General features: G+C 38.6%; 1 protein-coding gene and 2 long non-coding RNA genes across 3 annotated transcripts in view; 1 reads left to right on the forward strand and 2 right to left on the reverse strand.

Annotated features, from left to right (window-relative positions):
- LOC134799485 (uncharacterized) overlaps window positions 1-17,037 on the forward strand; it is a 386,600-nt gene that overhangs the window by 250,929 nt on the left and 118,634 nt on the right. The gene's annotated exons all lie outside the window — the stretch shown is intronic.
- On the reverse strand, window positions 2,439-5,375 carry LOC134799213 (uncharacterized). Its single transcript, XR_010145357.1, has 2 exons — window positions 2,929-5,375; window positions 2,439-2,755 (listed from the first exon to the last, which is right to left on the reverse strand). It is a non-coding gene; the product is annotated as an uncharacterized LOC134799213 (long non-coding RNA).
- Window positions 6,982-16,789, reverse strand: LOC134799481 (WD repeat-containing protein 37). The gene is made up of 9 exons (XM_063771893.1): window positions 16,380-16,789; window positions 14,053-14,169; window positions 11,058-11,249; window positions 10,359-10,531; window positions 9,526-9,757; window positions 9,047-9,185; window positions 8,784-8,853; window positions 8,398-8,574; window positions 6,982-7,193 (listed from the first exon to the last, which is right to left on the reverse strand). Exons 1-9 carry the CDS (start codon window positions 16,558-16,560, stop codon window positions 7,068-7,070), a joined length of 1,407 nt encoding a protein of 468 aa, XP_063627963.1. The 5' UTR covers window positions 16,561-16,789; the 3' UTR covers window positions 6,982-7,067.

Raw genomic sequence — 17,037 nt, forward strand, 5'->3', positions numbered from 1 at the left:
AAGTGCAAAGCAAAACAGATAATATACAGATAATCCAATGCTGACCTGACAAGCTGTCAATAAGAAAGAAAATGGAAAGAAAGAATGTCATACTATGGTCACTCTGCGCGCTTTTTTGTTTTATGGGTGCGTTCCTAAATTTTAAAACATTTGAAGGTAGATAACAACAATAAAACTGATATATTATATATAGATAAAGGGGCAAAATTGATAAATGTAGTCGCGAAGGGATATAGGGAAAATTTGAATTTCGCGCCTTTTTCTACTGACAAGATTTGCTTGACCATCTTATAGAGTCGGACCAAGAAAAGTCTGCAGCGGATTTGATAGCCCACGCAGTGCAAGTGTTATTTATACATCATAATTTCATAGAAGTTTGACGTTTAAAATAACACTTCCACTGCGTGGGCTATCAAATCCGCTGCAGACTTTTCTTGGTCTGACTCTATAATGTGAGCGATAGGGGCAAAGAGTAGTATAATATATAGGGGCTAACTGAATGAAAGTGAATAATAATATTTATTATTTTTTCATTATGAATAATTGGCCTCTATATAGATAGAGTTAGACCAAGAAAAGTCTGCAGTGATTTTGATAGCCCACGCAGTGCAAGTGTTATTTTAAACGTCAAACTTCTATGTAATTTTGACGTATAAATAACACTTGCACTCAACTTGGGCCCACTTGCGTGGGCTATCAAAATCGCTGCAGACTTTCCTTGGTCTAACTCTACATATAGATTAGCCTTTACAAACGTCACCTCTAATCACATTCGATTTGCAATACATTGCGGCATTTGATCGATCGTTGCTCCTACTTAGCCAACATCGCATGTCATTTCTGCAAGGTCTGTAGAAGCCGTAACAGACTACCGCACCCTGTGACCGCACCGCTCTGTTCGATAAATAAAACGGTGTTTGTAAATATTTTACTACCCTCAAAACTATTTACACAAAAATCTCCTTTTGCTTTGATACTTAAGATATTTTGGAACTGTTCAATTTTATTCGCGTACTTATTTCTTTTTGAATGGTAGGTAATATTATTTCTACTTGTTATTGAATTTATTGAATATCTACAAGATAAGTTTTTAACAACAATCATGAAAGAGTACAAACGACAGCTAGAGAGTGAGACTGGGGAGGCAAACGGAAAACCCCCAACCAACAGTCTTGACGGGGGAGTTATCGAAATTTCAAGCTCAAGCCCTCCACTCAATGATGATATCCACGATCTTACCCAAATTGCAGACCAGTCAGTTCCAAAAAATTCAACAACGTCACAAGATGCACAGCCCTCTGGTCCAGTAAAAGATACAAGTGTAATGAAAACAGGACCAATGACTAGCAAATACAAATCCAAAGAAGATAAGAAAAAAGCTCGGGTGGCGAGAAGGAAAGCCAACAAGGCTGCGTATTGTTCCAAACGTGCTAAAAAAGTTCATCCGGAAGTTACGGTGACGGAACCGGAGGAGAAAAAAGACCTTGAAAGCGAAAGTACGGAAGTTGCTATGGAGCGCGCTCCCAAGCAGCCGAACCAAAGCACAGATGATCGTCGTAATTCTATACGAAAATGTAGACATCTCGCCGTGGCCATACGGCGGGAAGACCGAGCCCCCATAGATAAGGAATTAGCAAGGCTCATACGTAAAAGACTCACTGACCTTATAGGCGAAGAAGTACAACGCATTATAAAGACCAAGAGCAGCGGAAGAGTAATCAAATTTCACAAGTCTGGATTGATTCCAGCAGGTTTCTTCTTAGTAACACCTGCTACTGAAGAAGCTAGGGATTGGCTGTTGAGCCGCGACTTTGGTCTGTTGGAAGGGATAAAAGTAGTGGTAAAGAAGCTAGGAGGTAAAAAAGGCGAGGCTAAATCTAGTGTTCAAAACATGAATCTAAAGGAATTAGTGCAAACGCCTGTTCAGGGTACCTAAAGCCCTGTTTGCAGTAATTGTTAAAGATATTATACTTGGTCAAGCAAATCTTGTCAGTAGAAAAATTCGGAAAATTTTAAAAAAATAGGCGCGAAGGGTTATCGCCTCATAAAAATTTTTAATATCGCGCCTTTTTCTACTGACTAGATTTGCTTGACCAAGTATAGCAATTATCTCTTTTTAACCTCGTAAGACCTAACATATAAAGTTTTCAAATTTTTAATTTGAACCTTATTCTATAAGTAAAATGGAACGAATTTCGTTTGTTTTGAAAAGCAGTGATACAAAAGAAATGCTACTCTATTTGGTTCATGAAAGGTTCAAATTAGATTGCACGATTATATACATTGTAATGTACATTTAGTCTCAGGAGGTTAATTTGGTCAAAACTTTAACTAGGCAAATCGTATTATCGTATAGAATTAGGAAGATAAATCTACACGGTATGTATGTTACATACATAAACATTACAAATAAAAGTAATTAAAATAAAAACAAATCATTATTATTCATAATTTTATTTCATACTATTTTTCACGTAACAAAAATATTCAGATCATTTTATATAGAAATTATTCAACGTCCAATACCGACGGTACATTTTAACACATTATTACTTATGATTTCGTTTTAAGCGACACAATTTAAGTGCAGGGTACAAAGTGTGAAGCACAAACATAACGTAGTGTATTTTAATTATTCATATACCAGAAAACATTCTACTGTATGAAAATAAGTTATTTGCGTAAACTATTACAATAGGAAAAAAATCTGTAAGACTCTGTGAAATCGACTCTTACGCGGTTAGAATCAAAATCGCTGCAGACTTTTCTTGGTCTAACTCTATCAAACTGACAAGGCCCCTGTACATATTGGGCCAGCGTGGGCCAGTCTGCGTTAGAGGGAGCAAGTGATATTGCTATCTCATTCTACCGCATGGCTGCGTCCCTTGGACTGGCTTGCGTTGGCCCAATATGTACAGGGGCCTATACGAATTCGCCCGCCGCCCCCTTGTGCGAAGGGGACACACGTGCAGAGCACTGTCTCTTTCACACACCGGAGCGGCGTGCGAATCCGTACCTATACGGCTATACAATATCGAATCGATTGAGACATTTTTAGTGTTCCGTACAAAACTTTGTTCACGGAATACTTATGGGATACTTGGTTATAGTTTCCATACGGAGTCCAGTATATGATGGTCGTTGTTGTCTACGTGACAGCGTGATAAAACGACGTCCGTCATTTTCAATCGCGGCGTGTTAAAAAGTGACAGTTATTTTGTGACGTGGATAAAGCCATCCATAATGCCCTCCTAAGGCCCAAGGTCCAACCTATAGTTAGTACTTATTCAGTTCAATGAAATTTAAATCATATTCGATTGGAACAGAGTTGCTTTTGTTTTGTTTCGTTCAGTTTTTTGAACAACGCAAAATCAACTCTATATCCTACATTGTAGGTTCAAATTTCTGTGGTAAATTTTGCGTTTTTAATTTGTATGGCTGGGCCTTAGGAGGCTACGCCTGCAGTAGGTATCAGATTTTAGTATGAATACTTGGGTTACGGCCTCACCCACAGGAGACTATTTTGGGGTTATCAGACAACATATAAAGCTGTGATCATTCTCAACAATGAATAAAGTATTCCCGAACTGATCTTTGGCATACAACAGAAATACATAATCATTACATAACAGTTGACTAGGCTGGCTACTCACGGTATGTGTTTAGTTTTTACTGATACATTGTCCACTGGTAACGCCTAGACATGTTGTTTATTCCATTGACTTATATATCTAAGGACTGACCTTACGGGCACTAAAAATGTTACTAGTTCAGCGGTGTCACTCACTAATTCCAGCCAATCGTGCAGTCTAACACAACTAATTGCGACCAATAGCGCGCGTGATGCGAACGCATCAACCAATCACGTTGTAGCGGTGTCACACCATTGTACTGGCCCCTGTCATGCCTCATTATTATTGCCCGTAAGGCCAGTCCCTAGATATCTGTCAATGGTTTATTCACAATTTATGCAAGAATTTCAAAATACATTCGTGTATCATAATAACATCACATATTTACATAACATCACATTGGCCAGAGCTTCTACGGCCGAAGACAAGTTACGTAGATGAAATTATTGAGCTCTCAAGGATAGTGGCAACTTAAGTAGCTGACCATGAAAATATTTTCCTCTTGTTCAATATTACGGCCTCCTATTCAATATACTATGGTGGTTTGTTCTTTTGAGGATCGTAGGTGCAGTCAGCATCAAATGTGCCATCCAGTAAGGTGCTATTTCCATAAAGATTGAATCAAATCAACCTTATCGACAAACGACAATGTAGTACCGTTTGGTTGAAAACGTCACAAAAAGTGACAATCAAAGTGGCCAAATATATCGTAAGTCGTAACACATATTTGTTACCATATAAAAAAGGATGATTCTGACTGTACCTTAGAGCGGATATTATATGTTTATTAATTTTATTATATAAAATTTGAAAAAGAAATAATACATTCATATCTACTTCAATAAAAAAGCCCACAATACTTTACCTAAAGGTTAGGTACAATGACTAATTCCATCTAAAATAGGTATAATATTATGTCTATATCTAGCAGACGAATATTTTAAATCACATCTAATTCAAAGGTTATAATTTCCCTCAAATCCATTTGGCCTAACAGGCTTACATATATATACGAATACAATCACCAACAACCGACTTAAATTAAATATTAAATAGCAATTACAATTAATGGACAAACCAATCAATCAAAACACTTAATAGACTACTAAAAGCCAACAACATATTTAAAGTATTATATCTATAACAATTGATTAGTATTTTGTGCTGTTAGTATTTGCTTTATAATAATAAACGTTTCACTGTTTCTGTTTGTAATATATGATGTATTCTGAAGAAAATTTAAACAAAACCCCCTTGTGCAAATTTTACTGAAATACCAGGCGTCGCTCACTCCGCGATTTCGTCGCTTTGCTACAGGTAGCTAAAAGTACATCCGTTCCACACCAATTTTGGTGACTAGCCATAAGCCGCGCGTGGCGCTGTCGCCACCTAGCGGCCATACCTGTCCTGATCGTAACAGACGCGTTTTGTTAGAGAGTGAGTCTTTTGTACCTAGTACTATTATTTATTCTGTGGAAATACTACAATAAATAATTTTGATTGGTGCGTTGTTCCGCGCTATTTCATATAACGCTTTCCTACTTGTAATATTTTTGACATTGGCATCAAGAGTACATTTTTTTCTTGTTTTTATAGGAATGCGCTCTTTCGCGTATTTAACTTAACTTAGTATTATACTTTCAACTTACTATATTTTGGAAGCAACATTACTATCATCACTAATTTATTCCAAAATTGAAGATTATATTTGGGGTTGTGCAAATCACGCGACGTGTTTTCGGCTACTTTTTGACCCCCTCCTCCCCTTGGTGATATTTGGTGAAGTTTTTGGTTACCCCCCTCCCCCGCATAACCTCACGTGTATTTTTTTGAAATTTTTCCATCCGACCGGTCAAGGCCACACGCTCCAAAATTTCGTAAAATAGACTCGCTATTTTGAAGTGCGGAGTGAAGATTTATGTTCAACGAAACCCGTGGGGGCGGGGTGGGGGGTGTTTCCCCCTATCGAACCTCGCGTGATTTGTGCACAAGCCTTTTGCCACTGAAAGTTGGAATGACAATTCCTATACATTATATATTTTCATCAGCTGATTTTGACATATTGATTTACTTTTACTTACAGCGCTAATTCCAATTATTATCATTTGAAGACGAATTTCAGTCACAGATAGAAGTCTAATAACTACTCCCTACCAAAGGTCTAAACTCTGGTAAACCCCATAAAATGCCATGTAATAGTAGATTGTTAACCAAGGGATGCCCTTCACCTGAGTTAAACACTCTACTTTTCATTTCGAATACGAGGAAAGTAAAATATTGTGTTTTCTTTAAAAACATGACTAAGTATAATTTTTTATACTATTTATTGAGGGAACTTTCAATTAACAATTTAGGCAAAAGTATCGTTATTTATGGAATGGGGAGTCAAATATCAGAATGGAAATTGTATAACAAATCCATTTATTCCTAATCGTAAAAACTAAAATCGTACTTGGAACCTAAAATGCTCTAGTGCAGAAACGTATCATTTTCTGCACACCTTTTAGAACAACAACCTTCTTTCAGAGCATGAGAAATGAAAAATAAATTTATTTGATCAGTTAGTATCGAAACCCCTTCGGTTTTATACTAGAAAAAAACATGAACCATTCCAAAAAACCTCATAAAATAAATAAAACAAGGTCAAACATTATCCCACACATAATGGTACTGCTGAGCGTATCAATGGGACCTTTCAAAAATACAAGACTAGATTACGACATACAATTATTATCGAAACGCCCATCTTATGCAATATAAATTCCATTGGAACCGATATGTACATTCTTCCATTGCACATTATGACTTACATACGTTATAAACAGCTCATTCCATTGTTCTAACCGTATTTAATGGAATTTTATCCTTTACTTGTTTATTTTTGTTATTAATATATAAATTAAAATGGATGTAACAATAGCACAAGTGATATGTTGTGCGTCGACGAACAGTGGCGTAGCTAGGCGTGGGCAATGTGGGCCCTCGCCCTTAATGGGGCCTCGCCGGAGCCAGCCTTACCTTGGGAATACACATTTAAAGAAAAGGGCCTCGCAGATGCGACTTCGCACACGGCTAGATTAGTTCACGCTACGCCACTGCCGTTTATTTAGTCTGGCATACCAATTTGTAACTAGGACTAATGCCGGGACAACGCGAGGAAGATGATGATGACCAAATTGTAACTAGGAAAAAGCGAACTTCAAATTTATTATGAGGGATGGCAGGTTATGCGCTTACATTTTTCAAATATGCCGCTTTTTTGCACTGACAAAATTGGTTTGCCAGACTAGATATATTGCGTATCGAATCAGCTTCCAACAAGTCATTTCCAATTTTTTTGTCCATAGACAATTCGCTGTAAAATACACGTATTCTATAGTGTTGATAGCGGTGTGCGTGTAGTAAAAACCCTTGTAAAACAGTGTTAAAAGTAAACTAATTCTCTTTGGAGGGCTGGATGGACCAGCCGAGGATGCGGCGGTCGAAGCCGCAGCTGAAGAAGTTGATGTTCGGCGATATGTCCTCCGCCCACGCTACTGACGTCACCATGCGGCGGTGGCCCTGTGGATAAATAATAGTTTTATTGGACGAACTTGTACCGGGTAAATAATATATTACCTAAAAGTTAATTTAGTATGAAAATATGCATAATGTTTATAATGACAGTTCCACAATTTGTCACGTTCAAGTTGACATGGCTCGCCGCTTTGTGATATTTAATTAATGTAAAATGTGCATACAGCGAAAGTATGGTTAGTTTTCAGTTTTGCTATGCACGGAGCATTCTACTTGTTTTTATACAATCTTTTTAATGTTTGACGATCCTTTGTGAAATTCTTAGTGTTAAATTTGATATGTATAATAATCCAATTTTATTATGGAATAATATTAACATCAATAAATTGCTCTGATAATTAGATTAAGATTAATTACGATTCATAAGAGCTTGTTGCTAGGCCTACATGAATAAAGTATATTTTGATTTTTTTTTGATTCAAGGAGCATTCTATGCTAGGACCATAATACATATAATAGTTATTAAAAAAGTTCGTATTTTTTGCTAAAGCGATGAGGCCTGCTGCTCACGTCGCAGGGGATCTGTATCTCCTATCTGTGTGTATCCGTCCCGCGTGGCGGGATGGCGATGACCCTTGTGCTGCCCACACCAACTGTTCATGGACGAATCTGCATGGATGCTTGCATTTGCTAATATTATACGCTGTAGTGGTTGGCGATGAGCCCCGTGGTGCTCTGTTCACACTCGCCCTGTATGTCAGTAACACACCTGTCGGCTAAAGCGCGGCAGGCGAGCTAGCCGCTGCCCCTGCAGGTCGAACAGCCGCACTTGCCGGTTGTCGTGCGGGATGGCGATGATACCGGTGCTGCTCACGCCGACCCGGTTCACGGACGAGTCGGAACGGATCACACTTTAGCCAGTAACATACCTGTCGGCTAGAGCGCGGCAGGCGAGCTAGCCGCTGCCCCTGCAGGTCGAACAGCCGCACTTGCCGGTTGTCGTGCGGGATGGCGATGATACCGGTGCTGCTCACGCCGACCCGGTTCACGGACGAGTCGGAACGGATCACACTTTAGCCAGTAACATACCTGTCGGCTAGAGCGCGGCAGGCGAGCTAGCCGCTGTCCCTGCAGGTCGAACAGCCGCACTTGCCGGTTGTCGTGCGGGATGGCGATGATACCGGTGCTGCTCACGCCGACCCGGTTCACGGACGAGTCGGAACGGATCACACTTTAGCCAGTAACATACCTGTCGGCTAGAGCGCGGCAGGCGAGCTAGCCGCTGCCCCTGCAGGTCGAACAGCCGCACTTGCCGGTTGTCGTGCGGGATGGCGATGATACCGGTGCTGCTCACGCCGACCCGGTTCACGGATGAGTCGGAACGGATCGTGGCTAAGGCGCTGCGCATGTTACGGACGTCCCACACCTGTTAAAATAAAGATTTTGTGGTTATTGTAATACCTATAATGAGAAAAACAACAATGACAAAAACATAACTGCATAAACTTTTGTGGACTACCAGCATGCATGCAACTATCAGCATGAAGTAGTTACTACTTCAGATTCGGACACCGAATTTGACTGTGATTGAATTGGCTTTCATTTCTTTTTATATTATCATAACATAGCACATACCTTCACTGAGCGATCATCAGAGCCGGATACTACTTTATCTTCACGGGTAAAGACCGCAGAAGTAACGCTCCTGAGAAAAAATACTTCTATTAGAAAAGAAGATAATTGTTTATTTTATAAAAATATATTAATATTGTCCATGGTTACCACGATAGTTATTCATGAAATAAAACTGGAAATGGATTATATCGAGTACAAAGTATTTAAAATACATCCCGAGTTATCGAACCCTTTACACTGACTGTCCAGGACAAGTCACTTACTCGGTGTGTCCCTGAAAGACGGACACGGAGTGTATGGGCTCGCGGAAGTCCCACAGCCGGAACGTGGTGTCCCGTGAGGCTGTTACTACGAGTCTTGAGCTGTGATGAGCGGACGCGTGTGTAAGCTCGTGGTCGTGCCCTGAAAAAAAAAATAGGGTTAATAACTGCCTAACTCTCCCTACAAGGTGCCTAGAGGAAGATGTTTTTTGACATCACACAGCGCTAGACTAGAGATTTTAGTTACTATTTTTTTTTTACTACAATGGGCGAGAGTCGCATGACGAATTTTCTCCTTTTTCCTGCACTGCTGCCAATGGACGCCTGAAACCCTACATTTCTCATATGTACAATTGCACATAGCCGACTAGAACTATAACTCCTCGAGAGAACTTCAGGATCCCAGTTCATTCCACAACGTGCGTACATGCGTTACTATGTAGAGGTACCAAGGTGTGAGAATATTAATTTTTATCAGTCACCCATGAGTATCTGCAGACAGTCGCCCGTCTCGACGTCGTACAGGTTGGCGGTCCGGTCCCACGAGGCCGTGATCACGTGGTCGCCGCCCGTCAGCCAGTCAGCGGCCACCACCACCCCGGAGTGTCCGAGAAGCTCGGTGAGCGGCGTGCGGAGTACTTCGGGACGGTCGCTGCCTTCCCCGAGGCTTTCTTCGCCGCCGCCTTCCAATTCTTCCTCGGAGGATTGGCCGCGCTGGAAGGAAAATAGGTTGTTACTTGTTACACACATCCTGCAATTAAGGCGCGTCCAAATATGAGACGATTGCCCATTGCACGCATGGGTCAAAAAGTAGCCGAAAACACCTCGCGTGATTTGTGCACAACCCCAAAGTTGACGGAGCCCTGACCCGTCTGGTTAGTAACTAGCAAAGAGAATTTGAAATAGAGAGTTACTGTCATGGTAAATTATGTAGCTACAGTACATTTTCTGCCATCTTTCGACAGACGATTAAAACTGTTAGAACGCCATTTGACTTTGATCATTATTCTTTCACTGATATTATTAATATTAACGCCATCTACTCGAGAATAGGCTGAAGGTTATGGCACTATCGCCCGAAAAGATTGCACCATACCTTTGGCCTATAGTCGAGTAGATGGCGTTAATATTAATATTTAATAAGTTAACACATATCAATGAAATAATAAAGATCAAAGTCAAATGGCGTTCTAACAGTTTTATTTTCTGTCGAAAGATGGCAGTAAATTTACAGTGGCTACATAATTTACTTTGACAATCCGTCTCTATGCACTCTATTCTCTTTAGTAACTAGTAAGAGTGGTAAGATTAGTACCGGCAGATCCCAGTTGACGGCCGCCTGCCACACGTGCGCGGTGTTGTCGCCGCTGCTGGTGAGCGCGATGTCGCGGCTGGGGTGGAACCGGATGGAGTTCACGGAGCCCGCGTGCCCCGTGTACTGGAGGAGGCACTTGCCCCACTCGACGCTCCATACGCACGCCGTGTGATCTGGTCGAATTAAATTAAGGAGATGATTTGAAAGTGGTGGCAGGGTTTTGGTATTTAATAAAGATTATATTAAGTTTCATTTACACTTGCATCAAAATGAAATGAGTAATATATGAATTTTACGATTTCCATATACTTATCAATTTTCAGGGACCAGGGAATACCAGCTTTCACTTTGATACTAATTTACCTGTATATACAATTGTTACAGTATCTGTATGTTATTTGTTACACTTAAAGATCCCTCACATATGATTGTATACCGGTATTCATTTCATACAAATTGACGGTGTTTAATTTCGGTGTCTCGGCTACAAATGTATATTTTTGCATTTTATTCAGCTCATCTGATACCTCATTATCGTTATCTAAATACTATTCTAGAATATCACAGACATATTGTGAAAGCAAGCCAATGATTTTGAGTTATACCAGTAACAATCCATGGTTACAGTTGATAGCTTCAATGCATTGACTTTGTCTACTCATCAATACCAAAACGAATATGCCAATGATTAAAACTCACCAGCTGAAGCTGTCCCAATAAGCGCCTGGCCCGGCCTAGCCGAGGACACGTCCCAGATGCCATCCTTGTGTCCGGTGAACTCCCGGACCAGCTGACAGTTGTATGTCGGTGCTTTAAAGCTGGACACGATCTTGCTTGTCTGCACTCGCAGCTTGTGGCTCGCTTTCACTTTCTGGGAGTTGCTTTGGGACACTAAAAGATTAAAAAAAAAAAAACAGTAACCAGCTGCCCAGGACCGGAGTCAGTGGAAGAAAAAGATTCGAGCCCTACACCCCAGCAGGGGGTAACAGGATGAAAAGAAGAAGAAGACAGTAACCAGCAAACTACTTGAGCAAATTACCTTCAATATGCCATAGGGCGGATACGCTATAGGACGGAAATAATTTTAGTGACTATATGCACTATGGCAGGAATTTGCTGTGTACTTTGAAAATATTTATAAAACGTAATTAATACTAGATTAAGTAAGTACCTACTGACAAGAGTTGAAATATTCAGAGACCAATAGACAGTTTTAAAACTGAATGTTATACTTACAAACAGTTTACTATTAGCAACTAATATTCATAGATTATGCACACACAGCTTATACTTATGTTATGATCACTATAAACATAGGGGGATAGCCATATATTTAGACTTCTTATCTCTCCTCTTAGAACAGGTGTTTCAAGTGAAGTAATTTATTAACCATTAGAAAAGATAAGAACTTGAAACCAACATGACTAGGGCACAGATTATATAATAGTTCTTACGAACAGATACTTATCTCTCAAAGAAAACGCAAATACCTACCGTTTTGATACCTACACAAAAATACAATGGAGTGACCTTCTTCTGCAAAATCTTAATTTATACCTCCGTTTATGCGTTAGTGTTTGCGAAATACTCATTTTTAAAGGTCATATGTCCCTGCAGTAACCGCAGTGTTTACGCCGTTTTATAAACCGCGCAATGATCCCAGCAAGTATTAGTTTTAAAACTTCGTGTAATTTAAAACCAGACAGAGATTAATGTTACACAATAAAGAAAAAACATAGAGAACCCATGAATACAGGTAATTAATTATAAGTTAACCAGAGCATAAAAGAGTAGGTACTTTCCGATGTAAAGTTAACTTACTGTCGTTAAAATAAACATTTACCAAAATAAATTAAAAATTTGCTACCTATCATCATCATCATCATCATCATCATCATATATATAAAATTGAAAAACCAGAACGGGATAAAAAACGAGCGAAGAAGAGAGATGGCGCCTTACAAATTTCTAAAAAAGTTTTTGACACGTATCTCGAATACAACGCACGTATGATAAGAAAAAACTATTTAAATCTATTATCTACATATGAGAATAAAACTAGAACATAAAAACTATCGCTTTCGATGCGTATTTAATTTACAATAAGGAAAAGAAATTTTCATAACAATCTTCATTTTACGACTTCGACCATTTCTCGGCAACTCTCGGTTGCTTTCGTTTGGCGGTGCTACAGATTAGACCAAATAATCCGTAAGTTAAAGTAACCTAAATTATGTTTGTCATGTTGGTATAAAGGTATTTCTGAGTTTTTTTACACGAAGTAAAATAAAAAGTGCTGCCAACCTCAACCTTAGTCCATAGCCCATACGAGTGAATTATGCCATTTATGACATATCAATCAAATTAATATTATCGTATGATTATCGTGTTAATAATTTGTATTTTATTGTTTTAAATTTCTTTATGAGTTATTATTATTCAGATTGATTTTCATGGCTTCGGCAAACATTGTCATTCGTCCAGGGAAAGGGCTGCCGAGATGAGCCAAAAATACAAAGTTATAGAATGGGAGACGAGCGTACTTGGGACAACAAAATGGGAGACGCCCGATGGCGAGAGCTATCGCAAGATCGCAAGAAACATGACGTGATCAGTACGGTTACCATCAGTTTGTCACTGACATAAACGCCGTCGAGAACGTAATTTACTTTCTATACATCTCGCTCGCACTCGCATATTAGTGCAAACGGTATGTATAGAAAGTAAATTACGTTCTCGACGGCGTTTATGTCAGTGAGAAACTGATGGTAACCGTACTGGTATCGGAGGCCAGGTGAGTCCTTTGGATCGTTGCGTCACCTTAGGCGTAGTAATGTTAAGATCCAGAAAGGGAAATGGGGACTACCTACGTTTGTATGAAAAGGCGATTTATGGGTGGTGGTCGTCCATATTCGTGGCTTAAAGCGGAAAATAAGTAATCTAATGAACGTTTTTGCAACTAGGCTTACAACAATAAGTAATAATTTTATGTTAAAACAAGTTTTAAATAAATACCTACGTACGTTATAAGAAATTTTCGAATTAAGTTATCCAAATAACGGCTACCTACTTGACAAATAAGAAATCCTTATCACAGTTATAAACCCTGGCAGGGTTGAATACATAATAATGTCGGTATTTAACTAAACATAAGACAAACTCTTTATTTCATTTACGCGAGCGGAGCTGCGGGCCCGTCTAGTTTCAAATATTCATATACATAAACATTACATGTTTAATTAAAGAAATTCAATAGTAACTACGTAGCTTGTAACTATCGTAAAAATTGTCAGTGCGGCGCGCGGTGACGTGTGTGTGTGAGCGCGTGTGGCGACCAAACCAACTGGCTTGCTTTTCTACCGTGAACGGTAGCAGATTCGTAGGTATAAATCCGAGCTCGCGCGGATAGTTCCATAGGCCTGACTAGGGGGCTATTCATAAATTACGTCATTTTAAATTGGGGGGGTCTGGACATCGGATGATGGTAGCATGACGTAGGAGGAAACGGGGTTATTCGAAGCATGATTTTTGGATGATTTTAGGGTGGGCGGGGGTCAAAAATCGTCAAAAATAGATGACGTAATTTATGAACAGCCCCTAGGTAGCTAGCCTAGGTAGTTTAAATGTACCTTGTACATAAAGTACATCTTCCACAATTCATGAAACTTGGCTAAAAATTAATAATTTCACTTACATTTGGTTTTAGAAGTCTTCCCCGTAGCTTCAAATTCAATGTAATCTGGATTCTGCTTGTCCCCCAGATAACTCTCTCTCTCCAGTTTTTCACTTAATATGTCTATCTTCTCTTGGACTGGAAACAAACCGGACATATTTTATTTACAAGTGTTTGACTTTCTTTAAAAATAAAAAAAATTCTAAAAATGAAGACAAATAAAATAATGTATTAAGAAAATTATGAAAATGGTTTTGTTGTAGTTTTCCGTTGGAGCAAGTTGAAATCTGCTTTGCAAGTAGCTGAAAGTAGCATGCATCAGTTACTCAGTACAATGTAACTCCATGCAATTATATTAAGAGCAAAACCTTTAACTGATTATTTATATTTCACAAAGAGTCAATTGACAATGTTGATGATGGTATGTATCGGTCTTGCAATGTTAAAGTTTAGTGTTACTACAATTCCATGATTGTTGATTGCCCACCTAAATAAAAGGCATGAAACACGAAATAGGTGGGAGGTGCTATAAAAAAACTCACTAATAAAAAAAAGATATTCAAAAATCAACAATGTTTTGGTACTAGTATGGTTTAATATGGCTCATAACTTGTGGTAGTAATTAATGACTTTAATTGTCACCTAAGTAAGGGCCAGTTGCACCAACCACATTTGACAGACTGATTAACGTCAGCCGGCGCGCCCCGGCGCTTTACTATGAAACTTTCCATACATAAAAATTTAGCAAACTCTTTAACAATACAAACAGTTTGGTGCAACTGACCCTAAGTGGGAGCAAGATAACAATAAACAGCCAAGTGCAATAAATACTTTGGTTTTACTGTATGACTTTTACATACAGTGTAAACTCCATTTAACGTCACGCGATATAATGTTTCACTCCCTATAACGTCGACATTTTTGCCTCTAGTTGGTTTACCTTAGTATTAATTTCCCTCTATTTAACGAAAACTCTCTATAACGTCAAAAAGTGTCCGGTCCCTTGAGTGTCGCTATATAGAGTTTACACTGAATGTCTTAAAAGTAAACAAACAATCCATTTTGTCTAAAGATGGGTATGGTTAGATAAGACTCAAGTACTACAGGATGGCAAGGGCAAACCACTTGAAAACATTATTGATGTTAAAAGCGTACACGTGTTTGTGGCGGGAAATGTTGAACTGGCATGAATAAAATATGAGAACTGGTTTATTAGCTAATATGACCTTCAGCAAATCAGCATTCACAACAACATAGAAAAAAAAAGAATAATCACTATACAGCTATTTCTTATGTCTCTATTCTTGATATAAATAATAATTATATAAAGGGCAAGGTACATTTTGAAAATTTTTGTATTCCTTCTCTGTTTACATAATAATTTTTGAGTCAATACCATTTGTATACATTCAAGACTCAAATTCAAGTAATTTGCAACTATGCTTCGAAAGAATTTGTAGTTAGAAAACATTGAAAGAGTAGCAAGGTTAAGAACTCATTTCAAATTAAATAGTGTCAATATGGGTCAGAGTGTACGAAAGGGGGGCGTATTATAACACCTATTTTTTATTGTGTAATCGTAGACAACATGCTAAAATAAGCATGTTTTGTAGGAATAACTTTTCTCTAAAGTCAAAAATGGCCGAGATATTTGACACGAAAATTGGGATATTTGACCCGAAAGTTGCTGTGTAATTACGTTTTTTGGGTTGTTGAAAAAAAAAATAACCTCGAAGACTAAGGCGGGAGCAAAGCTCCCGCCTTAGTCTTCTAACCTAACCATATCCAAGTCGGCTCTGTCCAGGAAGGTCTTGCTCGCTCGCTTCGCTCGCTCGCTGCCACTGGCTTCAAATATTAAAATATACATTATAAAAAGTCCAACAACTCAGCCATTTTTAATTTTAGAGAAAAGTTTTTCTAATAAAAGATGCTTATTTTGATGTGATTTACACATTACAATCATTTAAAATATATGTTATAATGACACCACTCTCGATGAAAATTTTACAAGTCCCAGCTCCCTTTAAAAACACCAATCTTTGGAGGCGTCTAACTCGGCCATTTTTAATTTTATAGAAAAGTTGTTCTAATAAAAGATGCTTATTTTCACGTGATCTACACATTACAATCATTTAAAAGTGGTGTCATAATGACACCACTTTGCAAAAAAAATTTCTAAGTCCCAGCCCCCCCTTTGCTACACCCCAACCTCAATATGTACTCAGTGGACTAGGACTTGGATGGCTAAAATGAGGTCAGCCAAAACCAAATAACACTGGTTACAGCACGCAAAGTTCCTGAAATCACATGATATACCCCGACTATTAGGTAGAGGTAGATATACTTACGATTTAAGTTTTCCGTGTACAAAAGATCGAACTCTTTCTCTATCTGAGAAAATAGCTCATGAAGTCGAGACCTAAATACTGGCGGGATAGATGTTTCAGAGTCTTCCATTTTGAGATAACTAGGTAGGTTTCCATCTGTTCCTTCGGTTAGTGCTTGCAGTCTTCGTTTACTAGATTTCATGGTCAAAATTGAAGAGTACACAGCAGGTTGCCTTCCTATATCACATTACGGACATGGTATTTGATGCAATAACTTTGCACACCAATAGCTTCATGGATAATTTAATGCAATAGTATTAAATCTGGAGTGAAAATTGATTCTTTACCGAACCAAATAAAATTGGTAATCACTCAAATCAAAATACGACGATCTCGTTCGTTTCACAATTGATTTACTGACAGTTCATAAACTGTGTTGCAAGTTTTGAATTAGAATTTTTAAAAATATTAAGTGGTATCCAGACGGGACTGATCAAATCGGTCGATTTGATCAGAAATGAAATTAGATTTATGGTGATATTATGCCCTCTAAATTTCATTACCATTCATTACTGATCAAATCGACCGATGTGATCAGAAATTTATGGTGATATTAGAGCCCTCTAAATTGAAAAAATGCCCCAGAATGAAAATACTGGCCTCACAAATTGGTATTCTT

The sequence above is a fragment of the Cydia splendana genome, chromosome 18 (genome assembly GCF_910591565.1).
Source record: "Cydia splendana chromosome 18, ilCydSple1.2, whole genome shotgun sequence".
In the NCBI taxonomy this organism is placed as follows: domain Eukaryota; kingdom Metazoa; phylum Arthropoda; class Insecta; order Lepidoptera; family Tortricidae; genus Cydia; species Cydia splendana.